General features: G+C 38.4%; 1 protein-coding gene across 1 annotated transcript in view; it reads right to left on the bottom strand.

The window, feature by feature from the left end:
* LOC150108079 (dynein axonemal heavy chain 3-like) overlaps positions 1-15765 on the bottom strand; it is a 1881116-nt gene that overhangs the window by 256900 nt on the left and 1608451 nt on the right. Inside the window, exons 63-64 of the mRNA XM_090415945.1 lie at positions 13024-13114; positions 852-958 (exon numbers count right to left, since the gene is read on the bottom strand). Coding sequence (XP_090272071.1) covers positions 852-958; positions 13024-13114 — 198 coding nt within the window. The remainder of the gene's footprint in view (positions 1-851; positions 959-13023; positions 13115-15765) is intronic.

The raw sequence follows: 15765 nt of genomic DNA, 5'->3' as shown, positions 1-15765 counted from the left end.
AACCTAGCCTATTCTTATAATTAGATATGCTATGTATTTGGTCTTGTTCTAGAATTTTCTCTTTTCCCTCCCCAGACATACTTAAAAGGTCCGAACCCAAAGCATATTTTTCCACTCCTACGCCACATACATAACCATGTTCAAAGGCATTTATATCTTTATACTTTTGCACATCTTTTTCCCATTCCTCCCTTGATGATCTAGTTTCCCTGACTCTCTGCATTAAGTCTCATACCAAGAAGTAATTTCTCCAGGCTTCTAATGCCAAATGAAGATGAAAAATGAATTTACGTTCACATAAATGCTATTCCAAGAGTCAGAAAATATGCTAACCCATTCAAGGACTAGTTAATTGAGGGTTTGATTATTTGAATATCAGATAACTAAGAGCAATTGCTATCTTATTGAGATCCTATAATCTTCCATGAATGGATCTAGTTTTTTTTTTTTTACTTTAAATGAAAAGTATTCAGCCTACATTCCTTAGTATCAAATTATGTAAAAAAACAAGAGCCTTAAAAGAAACAAATGTTTCTTTTTCTTTCATTTTTTTTTTAAATTTTGACACTACTTTTCGTTCCATTTCTTTTTGTTTGTTACACTACTATATAATACTGTTTCAATTTGTTAGCATTCTGTAGTCATAGGCAGAGAGCTATATTGGAAGAAATGAATGTGAAAATTAATAAGCAACAGTTGTCAGTATGATGATTTTGCATTAACAGAAATAGTTCATGCTTTATCATTAATGCCCATTCTATGCATTGCTGTTTCAACTTATTAAGAGTGTATACTCTGAATAAATCAGAAGGAAATGACAGCAAAACAGAAACAGAAAAAATCCAACATACTTTATTACATCCAGTAAAAAATTCATCATTAGAAATAGGATCACTAGTAAATGATCTCAGCAAATTTGATTTTAGTCCTTTTGGAGGTTCATTTGTCATTTTTACACCTATAAAGAACAATAACAAGACGAGCTTTAAACATTAAGAATATTAAAAGTGAAGCAAGGTTTATACTTTACTAGTATATTTACCTCAATTTATCTACATAAAATTTTAATCCTACTTTGTTTACTTTTTTTTTCCATTAACAAAATTGAAATAATATTGAAAATGATATAGCATATAACATTAAAGTATCTGCTTTCTTATCCTTTTTTTTAAAATTTTTATATCAATCCCCCCCCAACACACACACACATGCATGCACAGACAAGTTATAAAAAACCTATAATGTAATACAGTGTAGCCTGTATGAGATGTTAGGAAGAAAGAATTATTACTATAATTAGTACCATCCGACCTCCTAGGAGTCAACAGAATAATCACATTAGGTCCATACTGTCACCCACCCAAAATGATCATGCCATGCTTTAAACTCATTAACAGATTCTGTGTGTTGAGGCTTAAATGCTGCGAGGACATTATGTTGGAGGTTTAATGGAATATTTTCAGAACTGGGAAAGAATCAAAACTAATTTTAATGCTTCCTTTTTTTTTGAGGGGGGGGGAAGCATTAAAACAAATTTTAATGCTTCAATATTTGATCTCAGTGACTGAGATGAAATATTAATCTGATAACAATCCCTCACCAACTTATGTCTCCTCTTCCCCTCTTCTTCTTCTATTCACAAAGCTCTGCACGCTGCATTCCCTCAGTCTCTCATATCTGACATTCCACAGGGCTGACATTGACTTGATAAACCTTCTGGACCCAACTCCAATACATCCTCATCACCTTAAAAACCAGGCAACCAAATCAAAGCACAGTAATCCATATGTGGTCTTATACAAGGAATCCATAACCTTTTTGCTTGTCAATGTCCTCCTCATTCTTTCTATCTTCAGAGATTACAAATAACTTTTGTAATAACACACTCAAATACAATACAATACTGAATGAAACACGTGGGTGACTTTATCTAGGTGGTGTGCCCTCCATGGGCATTTATAGGTGGCCTATATCTCTGATAATTAAAGTTTCCCAAATTTTGGGGAAGTTTTATGCAACCATATTTAAATTTGGTTGATTTCTGTGTCACCACAGATTCTAAAAACAGTCTTTCTTTTTTGAATTTACTATGGTGGAGCATGGTGATTTTTCTCTATGAGATCCTGTGAATTGTATTCAAAACATGGTCTGCAAGGCCAGATTGACCATAGTCATGATTGCAGATGTATGAGTGTGTTCTTCTAAATGGATGGTTACTGATCTATCTGTCTGTCCAAAGCAAGCCAGCTCGCAGGAACAGGGTACACTATACTCCAAGCACTGAGAGGAGCACTGATCTTTGGTGGAACGGATAAGGGTAGTAAGTTTATGGTGGGACTTAAATGCTGTGTGTGTGTGTGGGGGGGTGTACTTTTTTAAGGACCTGGATATTTTTTCTGATGTGCTACAGATGTAGAGTATGGTGATGGCATTTCTGAAGTCCTTCTGAAGAGATGGCCAGGGAATAGGGTGGAATTAAATATTTTTTTAATTCTGTAATCCCTGTAGCCATTCGAAAGGAAAGTGTTGTGCATGTGGTTAAGTTCAGTTGAAAAGGAGGTTCCACTGGAACAAAGCATGTGGGCTCTATTGGTTAGAGTTTTAATAATGCCATATTGTTGACTGGGGTGGTGGGAAAGTTTGTGAATGTATCGGCCTGTGTAAGTAGGTTTTCTATATACAGAGAAGGAAAGGGTTAGGTTACCATCAGGAAGGCGTGTTACTAAAGTGTCAAGGAAGGATAAACTATTGTTATTTTCCTTTTCCACTGTAAACTGGATTTTTAGATGTAGGCTATTGAGGTGAATGAGGAAGGAGTCTAATGTGTCTGAGCCATGAGGCCAAATAGAGAACACATCATCTACATATCTTGGCCAGATAGAAGGTGAAGGGCTGAGTCTATGGCTCATTTTTCAAAATTTTTCATGTAAAAATTGGCAATTGGGGATGAGGGGGGGGAACCCATAGTGCTTCCCTCTATCTGTTTGTAGATTTTGTTCTTCCAAGAAAAATAACAGAATTAATGGCAAAGGAAAAGAGCTCTAAGATATCAGAAGGAAAAACGTTTATTTAGAGTGTTAAGGTATCATTTAAGGGAATATTGATAAACAGTGAGGTGATGTCCTTACCAATATGTCTGTATTATTTAAAGGTAGATTTTCAATTATGGTTTTAAAATGGGTAGAGTTTTTTACATAAGATGTGGTAAGACCAGTTGGGGGGGGGGGGAGTCAGAGAGTTGGCCAGCTGCTGCTTTGACAGTTTGTAGCAAGGTGTATCAGTGGCATCTTCTATAGGTCTTAGGGGGAAATTAGGTTTGCGGATTTTTGATAAACAGTATATCCAGGGGGGGATGAGAACTGAAAGGTTTTAGTTTTTTTGTAGCATCTGGCAGCCAGGAGGATACTTTTCTAAGTAAGTTTTTTGATTTTTTTAACTTGAGGTTTTGTGGGATTGTGTTGCAGTGGGATGTAGGTAGTTTGATCTTGGAAAATAATCTCAATATTTTGATTATATTCTGTGGTATTAAGGACGACTTTGGCATTACCCTTATCCACTCTGGTGATAATGATACTTTTTTCTTTCCATAATTTTCTGAGGGCAGCGAGTTGTCAGGAAGAGAAATTACTTTTTGGAGCTGATGACTGGATGAGGATGTTGGCGACATCAAGTCTGATGTTATTGGCTGTTTCCGGCGCTAAGTAACAGATTCCGAGTTCAATGTTGTACATTATATCTAGCACTGACACTTCTTTCAGTGTGATGGCAAAATTGTGGCCAAGGCTTAGGGCACTGATGGCATTTTCGTTTAGTCTTTTTTGATGATAGCTTGACTATTGTCTGGAGCAGCTGAACTTGCAGTAGTGGTTTTGATTTACACAGGTTGTTATACTTTTTGATGTGCTTATTTTTTATTTTTTGGAATTCTTTCTCTGTGGAAGCTTCTGAGATGTCTGAGAGAATGGCCACCAAAGTTCAGGGTTGAGTATTGCGAAGAGCTCTGATTGTAACAAGCTAATAGTGGCGTTGATCATGGAGAAACTGGAGTGCATTGCAGCAATCTGCTCTCGTAATAATGCAAGGCTGGCATGTTTATATATACAGAGGGCTTTTCTGACAGAAATTTGATTTTTAGTTTAACGCAGTTAGGTATCACTCTTGTGTCCCAACATCTTTTTAAAATGGCCAGCCGATTTAATTGCCCAGACTAGTGTAGCTTCGACTTACTGTATTGTCTTGATTTGTGTGCTATTTCTTCACCATGAATGATTAAGCATTAAAATTAGTTTTAATTCTTTCCCAGTGCTGAAAATATTCCATTAAACCTCCAACATGAAAACTATTCATAGATTCTATACCATCACCCTCTCAGGTGATGTATTCTGCTCACCAACCACTCTCCATACAAAGAACCTACCCATCACTCCCTTGCTGGCACACTCTTTATACAGCTTCTAGGAATGGTAAAAACATTTACCTGGTAACACCCATTCACCAACTTGTATATCTCAATTATATTTCCTCTCCTATTCAAATGGTTCAGCAAGTTGCATTCCCTCATCCTGTCTTCATATTCTTCACCATTATCCTAATCATATCATCTTTCTTTCTCTTCTCCTGACCATCAAACTCAAATGGTATTTCCTTAACCTGTCATCCAGCACAACATTTTAGAGATCTGATTTTGGTCACTTTTCTTTGGATCTTTTCTAAACATCTATTATTTTCCTCAAAAATTAGTGAGCAATTTGGCTGAATAATCTAAATATTTCCTGATGAAGGTCTTTTACAGTGGAACTACAGAGTTCAATCAAAAATATTATAATCACTCTGTTATTTCCCAGTCAACCATTCCATCCTGCTGGGAAGTACTCATATCATGGTGAAAACCAGTATAATATTACTTCTAAGCCTCCATGTAGTCCAAAGACATTGTGGGAGGCCAAACATTCACAAACCACAATAACTATAATTTCTTTGCTTTGAACACATTCAATGCTCTCACCACCCACTTCAGCAATGCATTCTACTAATTCACCACTGCCAAGCAAAAAATCTCTTTTTCACCTCTTTACTAGCATGACCTTCATACACTTTCCATGGATGACTTCTAGTGCTTGCATCATCCATTATATATTATGCAATAATTTCCCTTTATCTATTTGGTAAGCTCCTCTCATTTATATGTCTCAATCATCTCACCCCCCTCCTCCTCCTGGAGGAGGAGGGGGGTGAGATGATTGAGATGATTGAAGATGATTGAAAGATGACCACATTCCTTCAATCTGTCCTCATACTCATTATTCCAAAGTCCTGAGACAGTCTTAGTTATTCACCTCTGCACTCTTTCCAAAGTTTCCTTATCACTAATATATCCAGATGGCCAGATCTCTGCAGAGAAATGCAAATGAGGATTAATTAGTGCCTTATAGAGTGAAACTATCACCTCCTTTATACATGTCAGTGTTCTTGGAATTATAGCAGTGAATTTTTGGGTAGCCCTTGCAACTTTCACAATATGTCCCCCGAACTTCAGTTCCCTATGCATCAAGATGCCTAGATCACTTGCTTCCTCCACCTCCTCTTTCCATCTTCTCTGGCCAAAGTACATAATTTTTTACTTTCAACAATGAAAACCCTATCAGTATACATGATACTTAGGCGTGTGTGATATATTATTTATTCAAATTTGCTGATCAACATGGGCAAGGGATGCAATTTGACAAACTTCAAAAAGATGATAATGGTTAAAGGGTGCAGCATCCAGGAAAATGCTGATATTGTAGGCTGCTTGCAGAGTTTCAAGAAAGATACTGAACAATTTCCAAACTAGTGGTGAACACCCATGCCTGATCTATGTTTGTGATGAATGCAGGTTGTTTCAACTTGTGACAGGCTATAGATGAAAAACCATGAAATAGCTGACTGTGGAATTAAACTAGAAGGGATGAATGGCAGCGTTTCCCAGATCACAATTCAATGCACCTATTCCATATGGGTTTTGGCATTTGTTGTCCAGTCAAGGTACCCACATGCTTACATTTATGGACACTTTGATTAGGGATTTAGGAGACATCACTTAGGCCACTGAAGTCTGGAAAAAAAAGTTGCTTTTCAGATGAAGCATATTATAGCTATGCCATATGAGAATGGAAGGTGGAGACAATGATTACAACATTTGGTGATTCCTCTCCCCAGATGTTGCAGTCCAGCAGAAACAGACAGGAGGAGGAAGCATTATGGTCTAGGGGATGTTTCCCCTGGAAATCTCTTGGTCCCCTGATATCCATAGATCATGCTATGAATGTTACAAAGTATCTATTCATTCTGGCTGATCAGGTATACTCCTTTGTGGTGACTTCTTTGATGGTACATATATGTTCCAGCAGGGAAATGTGCTGTGTCACATCGCCAGTATCATTTAAAAGTAGTTTGATGACATAAGCAACCTTGGGGTGTTACCATGATGACCAGATTTATCAGATTTGAATCTCACAGAACATTTTGGGGATTTTGTGGATTGAGAGATTCAGTGGTTGAGTTCTCAACTCTTGACACTCACAGAGCTATGAAAAGCACTACCCAATACAATATTCATTGAAGGTCTTATAGACTAGACTCAATGTCATAATACACAGCAAGAAGGAGACCTATGAACTGTTAGGGTAGTGGTCATAATATTTTGACTAGACAGCGAACAACATTTTTATCTTAACACGTCGATGTCCTCCAATACTATACCATACTACACTCATTGTGTTTCTCAGATTCTTGATGTGGTCCATAAATTGCATCTCCAGAAGAAGTCCGAAACAGATGCAAAAAAAAATTATCAATGATTCCAAAACAGAATTGAATGGGCAAAAAGCAGGAAACTTACAGCCTGTCCTAGCGGCAGCCATGCCTTTTGGTCTCTTGCCAAAGTAACTGGTCACAACTTTTGCTCTACACTACTCCTATCATACCCAGATGGCTCAATTGCAACATCACCCACAGAAAAAGCTAATCGCCTGGCTTCACACTTTGCTTCCAATGCATGCATAACTGTCAATGGTAAATGCCTCCCCCCCAGTCATTCCAACTGCCCAACATACAATGACCCCTGTATCCTTCTGGCAGAAAGAAATCATAAACCTGTTGTCAAAATTAGACACAAAAAAAGCTCCTGGCCCTGATGGCATTCTTCCAATTGTCCTGAAGCTCTGTGCAGCAATACTGACTCCTATCCTATGCCATCTGTACACACTCTCTTACTCCACTGGTATATATATCCCAAAGCCTGGAAATTGATCTATATTCAACCCCATTCCGAAAAAAGGTGACATATCACTGCCATCTAACTACCACCCTATCTCACTCACCTCAATCCTATCTAAGGTGATGGAGAAAACCATCAATTCTCAACTCCTACTCTAACTTGAAGGTACCCCGCTATTAAGCGACCACCAGTATGGATTCTGTCAATGCCGATCAACAGGTGACCTGCTTTCATATATCACCCATTTCTAGACATATGCCATGGAAAAATTTGGTGAATCCCAAGTAGTTGCACTTGATATCTTTAAAGTCTTTGACTGGCTCTGGCACAAAGGCTTACGAAGCAAACTTCCATCATTTGGACTGTCTCAGGACTTTTGCAGATGGATTGCCAGCTTCCTGCCTGGACGCACACTATGTGTGATGATAGATGGCTCCCTATCCTCCCACCATCCAACTAATGCTGGGGTACTACAAGTTCAGTTCTCTCACCAACCCTCTTCCTTCTGTACATCTATGACCTGTTTCAGTTGACCTCCAACCCAATACACAGTTTTGCAGATGACAGCACTTTGCACTCCTCCCTTTCATTTGATAAACCTTACCTTACACAACTCACTTCAACCCACAGAACATCAACCACAACTTCCCTTAATTCGGACCTACAAGACATCCTCTGATGGGGCTCAGATAACTTTGTCAACTTCAACGCTAATAAAACCCAGTTCTGTCTTATTTCCCACAAAAAAGAACCTTTCCCCCCCCCAGTATTATTTTTGATAACACTCAATTTCCCAGACAAGATGAAATTTCTCTTCTTGGAATTACCATGACATCAGCTTCCAAAAAACTAGGCTTTCTCTTTTGCTCAAGACGTTACTTCACCTCTAAACAGCTGCTAACCTTGTATAAATCGCAGATCCGCCCAGCTATCGAATACTATTCTCACATTTGGGGTGGGGCTCCTAAAAGCTCCCTCAAAATGCTTGACTCAATACAGAGGAGAGCAATTAGACTGATAAATGACCCATCTCTTACCAACTCACTCCCCCCACTTTCACATAGACATTTAGTCTCTGCAATTTGTATATTCTACAAATATTTTCATGGAAAATGCTCACCTGAAACAACATCAATAATTCCCCCACTCTGTACTAAACCCATTGGAACATGTACAGCCACCTCCCAACATCCCTTCACAGTACACCATGAAACCCACAGAACAACAAGTTTCTTTTCCTCCTCCTTCATCCCTGCTACTGCTGTACTGTGGAACAGTCTTCCCACTGATGTATTTCCCAAGGAATACAATATACAGGCTTTTAAATCGAATGTCAACAAGTTTCTCCTTTCCCATTCCACTACCCATATACGGTACTAAAGTACTATAGGTTGACCAGCCAATCTCTCATATATGGGCCCAACATAAAAAAAGAAGTTACCTTCTTCACCTAGAAAATATCTGACCTACATGGAGTCAAAGGACTCATTCCATACCCTCTCAGGAAAAAAGATCATTGAATGCACCTTAAATCCATTTAAGTTTTTGCACTCACCACACTTTCAGGCATTGCCTTCTACTCTCCATGCAAAGAACCCACTTCTCATTTCCCCAGCTCATACCCACCTTATACAGCTTCCAGGGATGGCTCTTCTGTCTCTCTCTACTCAATTGTGCAACCATTCCACATTAATCTGATGACAATCCCTCACCACCTTATATGTCTCCTCTTCCTCTCTTTTTCTTCTATTCACAAAGCTCTGCAAGTTGCATTCCCTCAATCTCTCCTTATATCTGACATTTCACAGAGCTGACAGTGACTTGATAAACCTTCTCTGAACCCAATCCAATACATCCTCATTACCTTAAAAACCAGGAAACCAACCAGGCACAGTAATCCATATGTGGTCTTATCAAAGCCTTATACAAGGAAACCATAAAAATTGTCAATGTCCTCCTCCTCGTTCTTTCCATAATCCATTATGATGTTCTTATAATTTTAGCCATGTGACCCCTAAACTTCAAGTCTCTGTCGACCATCACTCCCATATCTTCCAGAAACCTGTTTTAAAAATTTCCATTAATTGTATATTCTGCATCCCACCTTGCCTACCAAATTTCAAAACCTTGCACTTTGTAACACTAAACTGAGAGCTCCATTCACTTGCCTACTCACATAGTCTATCCAGATACTCCTGCAAGACCACAACATCTGTTCTACTTCTCATAGTGCTTCCCAACTTTGCATCATCAGCAAATAGCTGCATATCTCCAGAAGCTAGTCCCAGCATCATTAACACATACAAGTAAAACAATAATGGTCCTAGAACAGATGATCCTTGTAACATTCTGCTAGTCACCTTCCTGTTTTGGGATATCACTCTTCCATACATAACCTGATGATACCCACCTGACAGCTATCCAACTCACTAATCAGTTATCTAATGCCATCTAATCCCATCTATTTCAATTTAGCTACCACCTTGTTATGTAACAGTCTATCAAAGGCCTTCAAAAATCCAAGTATACCAATGTATATTCATCTGCTTTATCCAGCGATTTTTTTACCTTGTAAGCAGATTGATAAAGAATTATCTCCTCCTAACAAATTCATGTTGAGCATCATAGAGAATACTGCTATTATCAATCATTTTCTGAATCCTAGTCCTCGCCAATATCTCTTAGCCCTAAACAACTCCAGATGCACAGATCAGCCTATATTCTGTAGCCTCCATGTTATTCATCCTTTTGTGAAGTGGAACAATGGTTCCCACCTTTCATTCCCTCTGAGACTCATCCTGTCATAAAATTCATGTTAATCAGGTGTGCCAAAGGTGCCATTAATTCCATAGAGCAGTGGTCAGCAACCGCTTTAATATGAAGGGTGCAAAAGTAACTGGAATAAGTGAAACTTGGTTGTCTGAGGAGGATGTGATGTTGGGAATAGAATTAGAAGGATATATAATTTTCCGGAAGAATAGAGATGTGAAAAAAGGTGGGGGAGTGCTGTTAATAATTGCAGAGGAATTGTGTCTGCAAAGTGTGGAATTTGATGGTGCATGCACAGATTTTGAATCTGTGTGGTGAAGTTGAAATAAGCAGGTTAATATATTATAGGCCAGGGAATGCAAAGAATACTGATTGTGAAATGTTTAGGCAAATTAGTTGGACATGTAAAAAGAAGATGATCCTGATGGGAGACTTTAATTACAGGAATATAGACTAGAAGGAGGAGATAGTATATGGGAACAGGGAGAACGAGTTTGTGGAATTTCTGAGAGATAAGTATCTTAAGCAGCTAGTAATTGTAGCAACAAGAGGCATTAATGTTTTGGATTTGGTGATAACTTCACAAGTTGTTAATGAAGTGTTGACACTGTCACCAGTTGGTGAGAGTGATCATGAGGTACTTGTTTGGGAAGTGATGAAACAAGAAAAGGTCACTGCCAAAAATGGATACATGTGGAAGTATAAAGCAGGTGATTATAGGAAGCTCTGTAGTGTTAGAATCAGTACGTTGGGTAGATGAGCTGAGCAGGAAAGATGTTGAAAATACATGGAAACGTATAAGGCAGTATCTGACAAAAGCAATGTATGACTGCATACTGGGTTAAGTGAATAAATAGAGCGGGAGTGAAATGGGTGAATAGCGAAATCAAGCAAGTAGTGCTGGAAAAGAAAATGTTACGAGCATGGTAAAGATAGAAAAGGTGCAGTATGAGAGGAGATTGGCTGGTCAGGCCAAGGTTAACTCGAGGAAATTTTTCTGCTACATTGCAAGCAAAAGGAAGAATAATTATGGCAAACTAACACTTGCGGATAGTCATGGCAGCAGACTAACAGCTGCAAAGAGCGCTTTATCAGCATATATCATACTGGTATAAATTATCCAGTACAATATATAGAAGAGAGGCAAGTACTAGGAGAATTGGAAGTGAAAGAAACAAAGGTGTATCAGATGTTGGTTGGGTTAGATATGAATAAGGCTGTGGGAATGGATGACATATCACCACGTATGCTTAAGGAACGTGCACCACAGTTGGTTATGCCCTTGACTTGGTTATTTAATAAAAGTCTTGCAGTGAGTAGGGTTCCTAAGGAGTGGAAAGAGGGCAAAATGGTACCACTCCACAAGCATGGTTCTAAGACAGAAGTCTCCAACTATAGACCAGTCCGTATAACTGCAGTTGTGGTCAAGGTGTTGGAAAGATTGATAAATAATAGAATACAGAATTGGGTTGATGGATATGGCAGCCTTTATGAAGGTCAGCATGGAAAGGGTAGGTCCTGTTTCAGTAATTCACTTGCATTTTATGATAAGGTGACGAGTGTGTTAGATAAGGGAGAATCGTATACATTGATATTCTTAGACTTTGCAAAAGCATTTTGATAGATTACCACATGATAAGTTGGTGTACAAGCTACAGAGGATGGGAATAGACAGTATATTAGATGGATTGGAGAGATTGGTTCTCTGAACGAATGTGCGCCACATTCATATACAGTGGGAGAATCATATACAGTGATATCCTTAGACTTTGCAAAAGCGTTTAATAGATTACCACATGATAAGTTGGTGTACAAGCTACAGAGGATTGCAATAGACAGTATATTGGTTATATGGATCAGAAAGTTTGGCTCTCTGAACAATACTAGAAAGTTGTGTATGATGGAGCAGTGTCTCAAAAAAGAAGGATGACCAGTGGCGTGGCCAAGGGTTCTGATCTTGGGTCCCTGCTGTTTAACTTGTTTGTAAACAATATATCATGTGGACTGACTGGGGATTTCAGCTATTTGCTGATGATGCTGAATCTCTTCAGGAAGATTTAAATAGACTTTTTACTTGGAAAAAAGAGTAGGGTTTTAGTTAAGGGGATAAAAATCCCTTGTTGTTTTTCAGCCAGTAAGCGAAACAAAGATCGAAAACTACGATCTGAACGTATATTATATTATATATGTTCCGATTATATTATAACATAGTATAACTAAGATGAAAAGCCAAACGGCTATTTTTTTCTGGCGAGGTTGATCAGTTAAGGGGATAAAAATCCCTTATTGTTTTTCAGCCAGTAAGCGAAACAAAGATCGAAAACTACGATCTGAACGTTTCATGCCGACAAACTGATCAACCTCGCCAGAAAAAAATAGCCGTTTGGCTTTTCATCTTAGTTATACTATGTTATAATATAATATAGTGACACACCTTTCTGGCAATCGTATAGCAAAAGTATGTAAGTTCTTTTCACTTAACTCTGATATTCTAGGTCTAGCTACTCACTGATGAGACCTCAAAAAAGGTTGAAACCGGTCTGGGTAGTGACTTCTCCTCATAATGTAAAACAGTACTACATCTCCTAAGAGCTGTGTGTTTTACATTATGCGAAAATATCAAGAACAGTGAGGGATCTTGCTCCACCTTTGCAACGAGTTGCCGTGGTGTGGCACTACCAAGTGGTCACTTACGCTTGGATACGCTGACAGTTCGTCGGCATGAAACGTTCAGATCGTAGTTTTCGATCTTTGTTTCGCTTACTGGCTGAAAAACAATAAGGGATTTTTATCCCCTTAACTGATTAACCTTGACAGAAAAAAATAGCCGTTTGGCTTTTCATCTTAGAGTAGGGTTTTAGTTTTAATATCAATAGGTGCAAGGTGTTGCATTTTGGAGTGCAGAAATATAAGGCTATGTACTATATTGATGGTGTCATACTGCAAGAAGCAGTCTAGACAAAATGTACTTTCTTTGAAATAAAAATAGAACTTACCATTCTGTAAGATTGACACAGGAAAAGACTCAGATGGATAACTTGTTAACCAAAGTCTAAAGTTATCATTAGTGTTTTCTGGAACAATTACCTGTGGAAGAAGAATTATTATTTTCAACAGGGCCATAAGATAGCACACATTACTTAAAAATAAGCATTCTTCAATTTTTTTTTTTTTTTCATAAAGTTTAGTGATATTGTAATCCATTATTGTAGTTTTTGTTTTTATGTGGCATACATATAATTATATGTTTTATATAATTATTTGTAATATGTCTTGAAAATGAATGCATCTCAAAGGTCAGAGATAGGGAGGTGTAAAATGGATGAATGAAGAGATTAAGCAGCAATTTAAAAGGAGAAGAAGAAGAAGAAGAAAGCATTATGGAATCAGCATGAAATGAATGATAATAATCAGTTACAAGAGGGCTACAAACGAAGTCCAGGAAAGTAGCTTGGTAACTCGGGCCGTTATTGTTTAATTTCTACATAAATGATATAGGAAATGTCCTAAAAGGAGATATTCAGTTTATTATTTTTATTACTATTACTACTACCCCAAGACCTTATGGAGCCAAAGACTCATCTGGCAGGTCCTTTTATCACACACACACAGCTCATCATACCTTGCCTTGAACACATTCAAACTCCTTGCAGACGCCACACTCTCAGGCAAGGCATTCCAATCATTTACAACTCTGCACGAAAAAAACCTGCCCCTCACTCCCCTACTCACACCCTCTTTATACAGTTTCCAGGGATGACCTCTGGTTCTCCGATGATCTACCACTATTTTCTGCACAATTTTCTCATTGATCCTATAACAACCCCTTACCAATTTGTAGGTCTTTATCAAATGTCCCCTCTTCCTCCTGTCCACCAGACTCTACAAATTACATTTTGTCAATCTTTCCTCATACTCGATATTCCATAGGTCAGAAACTACCTTAGTCAATCACCTGTGGACCCTTTCCAGCATCTTTTCATCCTTCTGAAAACCAGGTGACCAAATCTGGGCCCAATAGTCCACGTGTGGCCTAATCAAAGCCTTATACAATGGAACAAGAATCTCCCTACTTCTACACGTCAGTGTCCTCCTCATCATTCCCAGAAGTCTTTGTGTTGTCTTCACAATTTTGGCTATGTATCCCCTAAATTTCAGATCCTTATCCACTATCACATGCAGATGTCTTATTTCTTCCAACTCAAACAATATATCCTCACCAAGCATAAGTTCTGAATCCCATCTTTGTTTTCCAAATTTCAAAACCTTACATTTTGCTACATTGAACTGACATGCCCATTTCCATCCGCAATCACTCAATTTATTTAAGTCTTCTTGTAAGGCCACAACATCTTCACTACTCGTCATGGTTCATCCCAACTTTGCATCATCCACAAACAACTGAATATCTCCATCTAAATCTTCACCCATATCATTAATATGCAAGTTAAACAGTAATGGCCCTAAAACAGACTGCTGAGGCACTCCACTAGTGACTTTCCTTTTCCCGGATATCGCTCCCCCCATATCTGATACCTATCAGATAGCCAGTCTCCAATCCAATGCACTAATCTAATATCCAACCCCATCTGCTCTAGTTTGACTGTCAACTTATGAGTTACTCTACCAAAAGCCTTTGCGAAATCTAAGCATATTACTGTGTATCCTTCTCCTCTGTTCAAGGAAGTAGCCACTTTATTGTAATAAGTAAGTAGATTACTAAAACATGACCTCCATTTAGCAAAGTCCATCAAAGATAATACCATAGTTGTCAACCTAATTTTTGATCCTAGTTCTCACAAGCCTCCAACAACTTAACCACAACACCTGACACACAGATAGGCTATAATTTGATGCTTGAGTTCAATCACCTCCTTTATGAAGTGGCACAATCTTGCCCTCCTTCCACTCCTTAGGAACTTCACTGAGTGCAAGACTCGTATTAAAAAAATATGTCAAGGCAGGTGTCAACTCCCTGGCACATTCCTTCAGAATACATGGTGATATAATAAATTTAGTTTAATCCTTTATCCAAGTGTAAGCAAACAAAGTTTGCACCTGAAAATATCTTCGGGACTGAGGTAAGGTGGTGCAACACCTGGCATCTCTGAGCAAAGGTGGACCAAGCTCTCATCACTCCTTGTCTCAGTATCTCCCATAATGCAAAGCACATCTCCTTGCAGACATGTATACTGCTATGCATTAAGGGAAAGGCCACTACCCAGACCGGTTTCAATGTTTATTGAGGTCTCGTTAGTGGAAGGCAGACCAAAACGTGGAGATACTAAGGCAGAAGCAATAGGAGAGGTCATATTTACCAACAGGTGTACCACCTTATTATTGAATTACTCTGGATTTAGGGATAGATGTTGGAAGTTTATTTTTCACTTGGTTAGAGTATAATAAATTTAGTTTAATCCTTTATCCAAGTGTAAGCAAACAAAGTTTGCACCTGAAAATATCTTCAGGACTGAGGTATGGTGGTACAATACCAGGCAACTCCGAGCAAATTTGGACCAAGCTCTTATCACTCCTTGTCTCAGTATCTCCCATAATGCAAAGCACATCTCCTTGTGGACATGTATACTGCTATGCATTAAGGCAAAGGCCACTACCCAGACTGGTTTCGACCTTTATTCAGGTATCTTTAGGGGAGGCAGACCAAAACGTGGAGATACTAAGGCAGAAGCAATAGGAGAGGTCATATTTACCTATACAAGTTGCCAACAGGTGTACCA

Source organism: Typopeltis vanoorti, chromosome 3, assembly GCF_054136105.1.
Source record: "Typopeltis vanoorti isolate ZY-2024b chromosome 3, IOZ_Tvanoo_1.0, whole genome shotgun sequence".
Lineage (NCBI taxonomy): Eukaryota > Metazoa > Arthropoda > Arachnida > Uropygi > Thelyphonidae > Typopeltis > Typopeltis vanoorti.
This window is presented reverse-complemented; position numbering and strand designations above follow the sequence as displayed.